General features: G+C 35.3%; 1 protein-coding gene across 1 annotated transcript in view; it reads right to left on the bottom strand.

Annotated features, from left to right (window-relative positions):
• LOC7483639 (ABC transporter C family member 2) overlaps positions 1 to 12,920 on the bottom strand; it is a 33,241-nt gene that overhangs the window by 13,004 nt on the left and 7,317 nt on the right. The window contains exons 9-20 of the mRNA XM_024611452.2: positions 9,968 to 10,024; positions 9,410 to 9,475; positions 8,254 to 8,328; positions 7,857 to 7,964; positions 6,511 to 6,645; positions 4,741 to 4,847; positions 4,542 to 4,635; positions 3,237 to 3,404; positions 2,224 to 2,364; positions 1,435 to 1,635; positions 1,076 to 1,174; positions 823 to 975 (exon numbers count right to left, since the gene is read on the bottom strand). Coding sequence (XP_024467220.2) covers positions 823 to 975; positions 1,076 to 1,174; positions 1,435 to 1,635; positions 2,224 to 2,364; positions 3,237 to 3,404; positions 4,542 to 4,635; positions 4,741 to 4,847; positions 6,511 to 6,645; positions 7,857 to 7,964; positions 8,254 to 8,328; positions 9,410 to 9,475; positions 9,968 to 10,024 — 1,404 coding nt within the window. The remainder of the gene's footprint in view (positions 1 to 822; positions 976 to 1,075; positions 1,175 to 1,434; positions 1,636 to 2,223; positions 2,365 to 3,236; positions 3,405 to 4,541; positions 4,636 to 4,740; positions 4,848 to 6,510; positions 6,646 to 7,856; positions 7,965 to 8,253; positions 8,329 to 9,409; positions 9,476 to 9,967; positions 10,025 to 12,920) is intronic.

The following is a 12,920-nucleotide window of genomic DNA, read 5'->3' on the forward strand; positions in this document are numbered from 1 at the left end:
TAGAAATAAAAATAAACTTAATTATCAAATTTTAAGAACATATGTAGCAAGTGTTACTAAGACAAAAGGACATCCCATAAAGATGAAAGCAGATATATTTCTTTTCCTACAAGGTGAACACTGGCAATTTCCCAGGTTGAACCCTGGATACCTCTGCAGTGCAATGAGAGTCTACCAGCCCACACTCCAGCAGCACAGCAGGTTATAAATGAGAATCAAATATAATAAACTCACATCTAAGTGAAAGGAAGTTTAGTAAGAACTTCAAGACATTAGGAAAACATAAATTATCCATTGGTGTGAACATGAGACCAATCAAAACCCCACCCCAAATACAGTGTTCACTTCCCCACAACATAAGACACTAGAATCCTACTTCAGCAGGATCGTTCCTTGGCAATAGAGTTGTCTTTTCTATTCCCTATTTCTCTAATAAATTTGCAAAGACTTGTCCGTCCACATGGATATGCACGTGGAAATCATAACCCCACCCCAATACAGCATCCTCTTCCCAACAATATTAGAAATTAGAATCCTACTTCAGCAGGATCATTCCTTGCAATAGATATTTTTCTTTGGTCCCAATCTCTACTATGTTTTCAAGGAATATTCACATGGACATGCATGTGCAAAAATTTATTTTATTCCTATCCTACCAATTGATCCTGCATGGATATCAGAGACCCATATTTAATTCTCATCAATATTAGTGAAAAGTATTAACCCATGTATGCAGTGTCTCAGGACCATAAGTCACATCATATTTTCCATTGAGAGCAACCATGAAAAGAGAGCAGCGTCATTTCTAAATAATGAGCTTACCTGTCGGCCTACTTGGGCATCCAGAGCACTTAAGGGGTCATCAAAAATATAAACATCTGAATTGGAATATACAGCCCGAGCCATGGAAACTCTTTGCTTTTGCCCACCACTGATATTCACACCTCTTTCACCAATCTCGGTGAGATCACCACCCTAGTAATCAAACAGGTGAGAAAAATAAACAATGCATAATGATTAGACGTCTTGAAGTCCATAAGATAGCTCCATTTTACAAGTTTCACAAATAGCTTACAGGCAGTAAATCAAGGTCATGTTGCAATGCAGTCACATCAATTGCCTTCTCATATCTTGCTGAATCAAAGGGAGATCCAAAGAGAATGTTATCCCGTACCTGAAATGATAGACTATAAGTTCACAGAATTGAAGGAAAACACAATCAACTAATTAACGAGTGAACTTTAAGTAATTCAAATGATTTAGCCTAACTGAATAAAATATAATACGCCTTGAATGCATTAATATAATCAACACAGCTTCATTACAAGATTTTAGTTATTACCTATAACTGCTATCATGACCAATTTACATATTCACACAGAGGACAAGCATACCATAATATACATGCACACAACATAAGCAAGCACAACTTACTGTTGCATTAAAAATCCAGGAAACTTGTGGAACATAAGCTACTGTTCCTCTAATAACAACACTGGCATCTGATGTTGCAGGAAGCTCCCCCAGCATTGCTGAAACAAGTGAGGTCTTACCCTCTCCAGTGCTGCCAACAACTGCAACTAGGCTACCAATTGGTACATCCAAATTGATATTTGACAATGTGGGTCTCTCTGCCTGGAAACAAAACCAAAATCTTAATGGTTACAAGTGCCAATAACTAGCGAACATGCACTACATCAAAGCCAGAACCATGTCAGCATAAAGAAGTTAGCTGGAAATAAATGTATTAACATTGTACTCCCAATAACTTGGGATGAATTACAAAAATGAAAATATACTTGTGTTAAATTCTCCATACAATTAGATACTGCATGTATGTATAGCTAATGTTGATAACTAGTCACGTGTAATCATTTCTACATCTTAGGAACAAACAGTAGGCATGCAAGTCTAAAGGGCAACTTCATTTTTCCTAAAGCATGCATATAGGACAGATAATTAGCATTTCATCCAACAGCAAGATGCAGCAGAAAGAGTAGCACTGAATTGTGAAACACCTAATCCAAGCTCAAATATGATTACTGAATTTGTATATTTACAGAAATGCATAGTTAAACCTAACAAGCAATCCTGCTAATCCATAAGAAGATGATATCATACATAAATGATTGATGCAATAAAATGTAATTGCATGTGCAAGCATAACTAGAGAAAACAGGAGCAAGCATGTAATGCATAAGCACTATAGTTGATGCATCAAACCTTTGAATCCCAAGAAAAGTATCCATTCTTGATGGAAACGGCTGGTAAGCAAGGATCAAGAAGAGGGTTTGGTAGAAGGATTCTCTCTTCAGCTAAAAATAGTTCCTCCAGACGCTTTAAGGACACATTTGCATTTACCACCTGTAAGATTAAAACCATTAGAAACCAAAAGAACGAAACAACAGGGGAATGTGGACCAAGCAGTTGGTTCAATTAAATGAACTCAGTATAGTTCAATATCATGAATAACAATATCTGAGCTATCAAATCATTTAACTAAGTACAATATATAATTATACAGCAGCAATCAATCAGTAATGTAAATGAAAAGGAATTAAATATGATTAGAAATAAAAAGGACAGTTGCTGAATAGAACATATTATTTACGTGCCTTGGTTTGGACTAATGAAAAAATTAAAAGCTGACCACCAAAAAGTTGTTGGAATATTGAAAAGAAAAAAAGATTGGGGTTATTTAAAAGACATATGATCAATTCTCTGTATTTCAGTTTTTCTAGAGTGTCATCTTCAAATTTATCAGTCCTTTGTGTTAATGTGCTAAGGATCAGATTTTGGCTGGCTAAAGTTTTGTAGAAAAAGACCTCTGTTGACCCACCATAGTAAATTCCTGGGAGGAGAGTTTAGAAAGTGCCTACTGCCAGCTTTTGGCATGAAGCAGTGTTCTCAAAATTCAGACTTGCATCTTCATGGTTGCAAGCCCAATACTCTTGCCATTGGATCAAGCTATGGCTTCCTGGCTAAACTGTTTTAGCATAATGTATTCTATTTCAGCTAATGCAACATTAGTTTAAAAGAAAGAACTAAGTCAATTTCAGTAATTAAATCAATCTAAACAGTTCAACTTAAGGAGTTAACAGCATGATAAATAGAAGCTAAATTAATGACAGAAAAAACAGCCATCATAGTTATCTCTCTCCACACAGAAATACCATAAGCAATATCTCAGCAGTAAGCAGGACTATAAGAGATACAATAAAGAAGGAAGACAAAACCTGAGTAATCATATTAGGAAGCATGAAGAGGGGAAAGCGAAGCACAGCAAACAGAGATAGAGATGTAAATGCCCTTGCAGGTGTCAGATTTCCACCAAGCAAAGTGTACATACCAAACGAAATCACAGTCACCATAACTGGAATGCTGTTTAGTATGAAACTATTACACTGCAAAACAAGGAAGTGATGGTGACCACACAGAAAAACCCACAAATAATTTGCAGCAGCAAATACTATCAATTGATCACCCATGATCTATGTATAACATTTGAAACTAGAAAACTTCTAAGGTGTAGAATAACCCAATCCATTTCCATAAATAAACAACTTTCCTCCTGGGAATCAACATTCAATCAATGAAGTTGTCTTATACTGTCAGTTTCTGATTTTGGACTTCGATTGCATTTCTTCTAGATGTGTTTTTCCTCTAGCCCTCAAGTCAATGGTGGCCTCAAGTAGGCTTCCTACCAGAACAAGGCTATACCCTGTTTTGTTGTTTCTTTCCTTTCTCTTTTTCTATATTTTTCTGAAAGTAGGTGATGCGGGGAAATAACTTTTATGTATTTGGTGTTTTTTTTACAATTTATTTCTATGTTTGTAATTTAGTAATGCTAGAGTTTCATTATTTTAGGAAGCTATGTATGGTTTACTTTTATTAAAAATAATATTCATTAGGATAATAATTTCCTAGTTGGTTTAGGTTACTAGGTTTCTTGTTGTTCAAGATAGAAATAGACTCGGATTTGAGAGTGCTTCTTCTGTTTTGTTACTACCCTCTTCTATGGGGTTTTATATCATTTCTTCAGCCCTCTCCGATTGGGTGTTCTTTCTACTGTTCAATTAATCCCTCTCCTACAAGGAATTCTTTGATCGTCTATTTCCATTTCTACCTGTCTTATATCACCAGGTACTGGGTTTCTTTGTTCTACAAATGTTCACCAGATCCATATCAAGAAGCAGCATCTTCTCTTGAAATCAGTTCTGCTATTCAATCTATCATTTTGAAGCATCAATTGGGATCATACACTACAACTCACATCCATGTGTTTGACACAAAGATAGTGGTGAAACAAATCATAACATGTATGCGGCTGTTTATTTCAAGCTAAGTGAGCATGTCCAGGAGACACGCATGCAATGCCAAAATCAAGATATGAGTAACAAGATTACCAAACTAACAATTTAAACAACAATAGAGAAAGGTGACACTAATATTATAGAATTTTCAAACGGCAAAGTGAGAAAGAAATGAAAATTTTATCAAATATAAGAATGGAAACTTTGCTAAAAATATTCTTGGCATACCGCTCCTAGTAGTGATGCTTTTCGGAACCATGATAATTCATCATCCCTAACACCTTGAACTTTAGCCTGGAAGCTACTTTCCCATGCATAACATCTAAACCATTTCAGCAAAGTCAGATAGTCAGTAGATAATCTTATAAGAAAAATAGTCAGGAACAAAACCATATGAAACAAGGAACTCATAACAAAATAATCATACTTCACAGTATCCATTGCAGCCAAAATTTCATTCATGAGTCCAATTCTCTTGTCTGTACGCTGCAAACCCTCCTTAGATAACTTCTGCATTCTGCTTATAACAAATGTCTTTACCCAACAAAAGATGGAAAAATTAGGGCTTTGGTGACTTAGGAGATGACAAAGGTACAGAGGCACAAAACAAACTGTCAAATACAGCAGCATCAGATCTTAAAAAGGCCTCAAATACTCAGATAAATTATACACTCTTTTACAGCATGCATCATCAAGGATGCAGCATCAGATCTTAAAAAGGCCTCAAATACTCAGATAAATTATACACTCTTTTACAGCATGCATCATCAAGGATGTTTCGTTGAAAAAAGTAGAAAAGTTTTTCTTTTCATTTTTTGATAAAAAAAAGTGCCGTGTCCCTTCAACTCTGTAATTGCACATGCCACATGAACAAATCCAATAGCATTGGAGAAGAATGTTCAATGAGTTCTGCAGTGGAAATGAGTTCTACGAGAACTTCAGTCCCAGCAGTATAAGGATTGCATAGTTAGCCAATCCATCCAGATTTAGGTTGATCAACACACACTAGTACATACACATTTTTCATCAAGATATCTAGGATTAGATTCTCCTTCGACAGTTCTCTAGGGTCAAATATAATATGGTTTAGCAGAAGAGATTCTATATTCTGCATTCTGTTGACACTATTTGATTTTCAACTCCTAGAAAAATCACAAACCAAATGAACTGTGCAATTTTCTCTTCTTTGTTCATTGCATGTTTTTGCCTAAATAGCTTCGCGACCTAGGGCTTCTCATGACGGAGGGTCAATTATAGAAAAATGAATGCAAAAATATATTTGTTCATTCATTTCTTTTTTTGGTATTTACAGAACAGTGGGGTGTCTGTGGGTCCCTTGGATCCCCAAAAAACTTTCCTTCACGGCTTGGGACTGGTTGTGACAGGTCACATCAGTCCTTGGGTCAATAAGAGGCCATTCTGTTTTTTTAGGCCTTGGAGACCCATAAGAATTAGAAATTGAACAAGCTATTCAAGAGTAGGACTTGAACCAATAAATTGTTCCTGTACATTCGATAAAATATTTCTTTCTAGTAATGGAAGCTAACCATTATGGATTGCGTGCATTTCAGTATAGTTATTGGTTAGATGAAAGATGTATCTTGATTGGCTGAAGATAAATACAAAATCATGTTGGGGAACAATTCATCCTCCAAATCATGAAAGCAAAGCAAAGTAAAATCATATAAGAGTAGCCCAATCAAGCTGGTTATAAGCCTGTGAAACTCCCAAAAAGCACCCAGAGCATGACACCACAAAGAAGAGAGAAACTATCCTACCACAAAAAATTAAAAAGATTGTGCACTCATACAGTAAGTATAAATGAATTGACCCTGGGGCAAAGGGAAACAGAATAAAGTAACCCTTCTAGACTCCACAACATGGTCTAAGAGAACAAAAGTTACAAATAATATAGATGAAGGAAGATCATCAGAAACATTCATCCAACTAAAGAGTGATATCAAAAGTAAAATCTACAGAAACTACAAAGTCAAAAGATTGTTAAAGTTCCAAGATTTAAAAAAGAAAAAAAAAACAAGAACAGAACGCAAACAAAGATGACTATTGCAAACTTATGCTTACAAATGAAACATATTGCTAGGGAATGAAAAGATGATCAAATTAAAAGACACATGCACCATGAAAACAACACTATTAAAATAAGGAACGATGAGGGAAATAAGGCAAACCCAGATACCTGTATGGGGAACAGAAGAACTAGCATTAGTGCGCCGAGAAGAGAAGCAACATTCAACTGCTGATAAAGAAGAACCATGGCAACAATAATACGGAATGGAGCTGACCACAAAGTGTGAAGTGATTGGCATATTTGCTGTTGATAGCAATAAGCAAATTAGTTGTGGTACCAATGAGGGAAGTTAACTAAATCAAGATCAAACTTTAATCCAAAAAAAGAACTTTGAAATTACATGTGGCATGCCTTGAGCCAGTTTATTCTTCAAGTTACATGTATCCACAATAAAGTCATATTAAGGTAATTTTGACAGATTTTCATAAATTTCCTATGTTAAATAGGAAAACTAATCCTAATAATAGTAAGAGGTCGGAAAAAAAAAATCCAATCCCAAAGTGAACAGAAAAACCTAGTAAAAAGAAATACACTATATTCCTATAGTAACGACTGCATGGCGAATAATAATATTCCTAAGTAGTACTAAATATCTATGACAATCATACAAAATTAACATTCCTACACATTGGACTAGTTTCTGATATATTTGTTCTTCGTTCCCCATCACCTCTACTATAAAATTTAATCACCATGAAGAAACAGGTCTGCACTGGGATCCATGCTTTAGGGATGGATATAGGAGCCAGGGGTGGACAAACCTAAGTTGGGTAAAAGAACCTTCTTTTAAGGATCCTGAAACATTTTTCCAGCATCGTTTTTGCATAATGCCTACCTCAAACTATAAGTTTTAAACTTCAGCCTCATTCCTTCCAGGAACCTACAATGCTCCTCATTTTTCCTTTTTACATAACAGCCCCTCAGACTATAAGCTTCACACTCCAACCCTCAAACCCAAGAACCTATATCTGTCTCTGTCTTCATGCAAAGTCCAAACAAGTTTGCACATGAAGGGATGTGTTACAGGTATTAATATTGAAAGGCTCCTTAGTAGTTTTTGAGTATTTAGGTTACTGGTTCTCCTTTACAAACATTAACAAGATGTATTCACACACTTATGTGTTCTCAGGCTTCAAAACAGCCACTTTCACAAAATTGTCAAAGATTAAAACATTAATCATAATTTCCTTCTCAAAACCTACATCAACAGGGTTATAATTGAACAGCAACCGCTTTTTCTTTCTTTATTTATTTTTTTTTTTTTGTAAATATAGGTATAGGCGCGCACAGGCACAATAGATAAATAGTGCACTACATGAATTTTTGACATGGGATTGCTCTAACACAGAATCTTAAACCCACCATTCCATGTCAGATTATGAAAGCACATGCAGTAATATCCAACAATCAAGAACATTATATATGCACACAAAAGAGATACTGAGCAAGCACACCTGAAGTGCTTCAGCATCAGTTGTCATCAAGTTGGTTATTTTTCCAGATGCAAACTTCCGCCGACCTTCGTGGGTCAGCCTTAGAGATTTTCGAAACACAGCAGCAACCTAAAAAGCATTGGTCACACAGATAAATCATGTCTAAACCTTCAGGTCAGGCATGACCAATGAGAACAAATAATGCAGGGTTAGCTCTTGAATAAGTGACCGATTTTTCTCTTCAAACCACACTTACACTCCTGCTACCATTTGCCTCCACCAATTAATTGGAGGCAAGAAAGAGTTGCATGGCAGTAAAATGGCGATGCTGTTTAGTTGTCTTTCATGACACCACATCCAAAAATAAAAAAGCATAAACTGCATGCATCAAAAGGTCAGAGCAAGAAAATGAAATTACCAAAGTTGCTCTCAGGCGGTAACCAACACGCATGACATTCTGAAAATACTGTGCTTCACATAACACACCGAATACCTGGATAAGATTACCCCAGATAAGAGATTCTTAGTTCTTATTGATAATCCATTAATAAAATCAAGAGCATGGTGACAATTTGACAGGGTTATGCAAGTGGAAGTAATGTCCAATTTTAAACTATTTGGATTGAATAAGGGCATCAGTTCATTTTCCATATTGTATTCCTCCCTATTCCCTTTGTTAGATTTCTTATTATATGAAATAAATCTCAAGTTAACTTTCAAATGCATGAGCTAGAGCTAACCAAGCCATCCCCAAATGATAAAGATAAGAAATCATATGAAGAAAAAACTATTCTTCTTACATGACAACAAAAGCAACATTGACCATTTCTAATCACAATGTTAATTATACTCAGCCCCATGATAAGTGGCCACTAGTCCTGTAACATGTCCCAATTTAAGTGTCCACTTCCAAATATAGTACCTTGCAATATCTATGTTTCCAAATTTTCCCTTTATATTGTGAACAGTAACACAACCATTTTAAATAAAATTAGCAAATAATGTCTCCTTACAAAGTTACAAAAACAAAACATGGCCACACATTATGGAACAAAAGGAGTTCTATTTCATAATTCAATTTCGTCATGATACTATTAAATACCTTGCCAGAGTTCTGATAATTTTTCATAAAAATTAGCTAAAAAACCTCCAAAGCTTGGGGGAAATAACATAAAAGGAAAACCTTGTTTTTTGACAGAGTAAACGCTTGTAGATACTATTTCACTACTTGTATCAAAAAATAAAATTATTGCATTATTTAATGCCTCTATTCTAATAGCAGGAGATGCTCTAACTTTCCAAATGAATGGGGGAGCAGTATAACTTAGTAAGGGCTAAGGCAGAGGACTATCATCGAGATATAAAACAACAAATTTCTACAACAATCATGCAAACTTTTCTATTTGTTGATTCATGAGCCCTCCTAATGTCACGAGTCTCATCAAAGTTGTAGGCAATTCTAGTCAAACTCTTCACTACAAAAATGCATGGCATTTCAAGTTATCAAAAGCAGCATGCATTATGAAAATAAAAATCAGAATGTTCAACTCAACATTGATTAAAAGAGATCATACCACTCCAGCAAAAATTGAGAAAGCATAGACATAACCAATCCAAGCCGGATCACCTTCTTGCATAGACTGCAGGTGGTTAAAAAATAATACAATTAAAAATCATACGAAAAATCAGTAAGATAATCACATGTTGCATTGGAGAAGTGTAAAAATCCTTCCCCGCAACACACACAAGCACATTGTAGTTATGTCAAGACAATATTACCTACCGATCCACTATTAAAAGGATAGCCAAATTTAGCATTCTTACAAATATCAAACTTTTAAAGCTAGCCAGACTCCCGTGATGTGATAAAGAACACCTCATGATCATAAAAATAGATGTACACAAGATGGGAACACCAGCTCTCCACATAACATCATTTTTCCTCACACAAAACTAACATTAAATGATTCATTCAAATGGAATTGATGAAAAGTTTAAACCAATGAGAAAAACTAAAATGCATGTTTGATTTGTCTGCAAATGAAAAGGAACCATTCAGTTTAACTTCATGGAGGAGAAAAAAAGAAGCCAGATCACTTATCCAATAAAGTATAGACAAAGGAGGAGCTAACCTTTAAGAGTTGGTTCAAGACGAGTGGCCCAACAAATTGGGAAGCATCATTGCCAATCTACAAGTGATCAATAGATGAACAAATATGTCAACTATGTCGGCCCAACAAATTGGGAAACATCATCAAGTCCTATTTGTAAATACTAAAATAAACAGTAAATTTTAACATCATACAAAAAAATATTCACTTTACCATCACACTTGAACTTTGTGATCTTGCATATTTCACAAAATGATACCCAACAAGGAAAAACACAAAACATTCATGTTTAAGTTGATCATGTAAATGACAGATGCTCTTCTCAAGGTAGAATGAAAAACAAAATAAAAACTTTTAAGCTAGTAAAAGTTCAAATTTTCATTGAAGAATGCAAGAATCAAACAAGAGCTTCGACAGCACACAATTTGAAGTTAATGGTTCACGTTTCAAGCAAGGCTATTACGACACAAGCATCAAATCAAGTATGACCATTTGAAGCTCACACTTTGAAACAGAAATTCTAGTACTTGACGACAACCGCACCTGGAATGTTGTTCCATGTCCCCTATCTGTGAAACACATTGGGAGTAAATGGGTGTTTTCTATTAAGCTTTGTTCTAATGGCTTCGTAGATTGTTACAAGGCTCAATTAGTGGTTCTTGGCAACAAGCAAAAGTATGGCCTTGAGAAATTTCAAGGCCATACAATTAGAGCCCTTGCCGCTTCTCAATTCTAGGAAGTTTACATGAAACTTCCCTCTGGTATATCCACTTCACCAGCTACTAATGTGTGCCAACTAAACCGTTCTCTATATGGTTTGAAACAAGCACCAAGAACATGATTTGAGAAATTTCAAACCACTATCCTTGGCTTTTCATTCATTCAGAATCAATATGACTCCTCTCTATTTCTACAGAAGACACCTAACGGGATAGTCATCCTCCTTGTTTATATGAACGACATTATTGTCACTAGTTCTTATATAACAACCATCTCAGAGATTTGGAAATTGTTGAATACTACTTTCCACGTGAAAGACCTTGGGCAACTCACCTATTTCTTGGAGTTAGCAATGCATCATCAGCCTCAAGGTATTGTCTTGAATCAGAACAAGTATATTGAGGATTGGGTTTAGTTAGCACAACTCACAAACAATCTAGATGGTGTCCGCCGCATCATTCGATACATATTTGGCACACCTAGTAATCACTAATTCTTCCCTACTAGTTCTTCACCCCAGTTACAAGCCTCTGCTATGATGTTGATTGGGCAGGTTGCCCAAAAACTAGGAAATCCACTACTGGATGGTGTTTGTTTCTTGGAATTGCTAGTTTATTGAAATATTTCCTTAATTGCTAACGTTTTCTAGGTTTTGATGGGTTTGAAAAAAGTCCAAGACATGGTTTGGTAAATCGAATAGAACTTTTGATATGACCATTGGATTGAGCTAAAATTTTGACAGAATATTCTGAAGGCCCTGTTTTTTATTGAATTAAATTTTCATGATGATTAGAAATTGAGAAGGTCTCCAAATAAAGGACGGAAATTATCATGCGAAATTGTCTTTATTTTCGTAATTGATTTAGGATTCTTTTTTCTAATTAGATTAGAACTCTTTTATTATTTTTCCAGCTTTATTTAGGGCATTTTACTAATATATAAGCAACCTAGAAGAGTCGTAATAAGTGGTTTTTATTGAAGATTAATAAGTTAAACCTTTCAAAGTTTTATCCACAATTAAGGGTGGTGACCGGCTTGAGAAACCCTAGTTTCTTCCTCTACAGTTTTGGTCTGTAAGATTTTAGGGATTAAGGAACCTTGGTTTTTATCTATATTATATGCAGCGCCAAAAGGACAAAAAAATTTGTACGGAATTGTTTTTTTTTCCTAATTGATTTAGGATTCTTTTTCCTAGTTAGATTAAGACTCATTTATTATTTTTCCATTATTGTTTAGGACTTTTTATTGGTATATAAGCAACCTTTAAGAACTGTAATAAGTGGTTTTTAATGAAGATTAGTAAAATAAACCTTTCAGAGTTTTCTCTACAATTAAAGGTTGTACCTTTAGGGCTTGAGGAACCCTAGTGTTTTTCTCTATAGTTTTGGACTGTAAAATATTTGGGGTTGAGGAACCCTAGTTTTTATGCACATTATACACCGCGTCACTCATGGAAATGCAAGTAGGATTGCATCTCCAAGTCATCCACTAAGGTTGAGTATCGCATCATGTTTGCTGCTTGTTCCGAGATCATCTGGCTACGTGGTCTCCTCACAAAGCTTGGTTTCTCCCATGATCACCCTACTCCACTACATATTGACAACACCAACGCCATCCAAATCAATGCCAACCCTGTTTATCACAAGTGCCTGAAACATATAGAGGTTGATTGTCACTCTATTTGAGAGGCCTTTAACTGAAAAATTATTACTCTTCCACACATCTCCACTACTCTACAGATTGATGGTATCTTCACCAAATCCATTACACATCAGCACCATCATTTCCTTGTTAGCAAATTGATGCTTTATGATTTACCAACATCAATTCAAGGGGGATGTCAGAAGAAAGTTTTCCTCAAATTGACAGCTATTAGTTGGACATTTATAACCAACAGATTATAAACTTGCAAAACTAATTTCTTTGTTGTAAATCTTTCCTTTAATTAGGATATTGTGGGCTACCAGTAGACTGTTTTGTAAATTGTAGTTTTGCACATCTAAAGGCTAAAAATCAGTTTGTACTACTTGTACTCTTTCTATATAATGGAAATTCTCCACCAAGAGAAAGCAAGTTTTTCCTCAAAGCTCTCTATTATCATTGATTACATTACACATGAGTAGCAATCACTCAGGGGATGTTCATATGGATTCGCCTTAAAGAGAATACATTTATAGATGTAGAAGATCTACAAATTCTTCTCCTTTCCTTTAACTAAATTTACAAAGCCTCAGACTAAGCAGCAAGACAGAGT

The sequence above is a fragment of the Populus trichocarpa genome, chromosome 11 (assembly GCF_000002775.5).
Source record: "Populus trichocarpa isolate Nisqually-1 chromosome 11, P.trichocarpa_v4.1, whole genome shotgun sequence".
In the NCBI taxonomy this organism is placed as follows: domain Eukaryota; kingdom Viridiplantae; phylum Streptophyta; class Magnoliopsida; order Malpighiales; family Salicaceae; genus Populus; species Populus trichocarpa.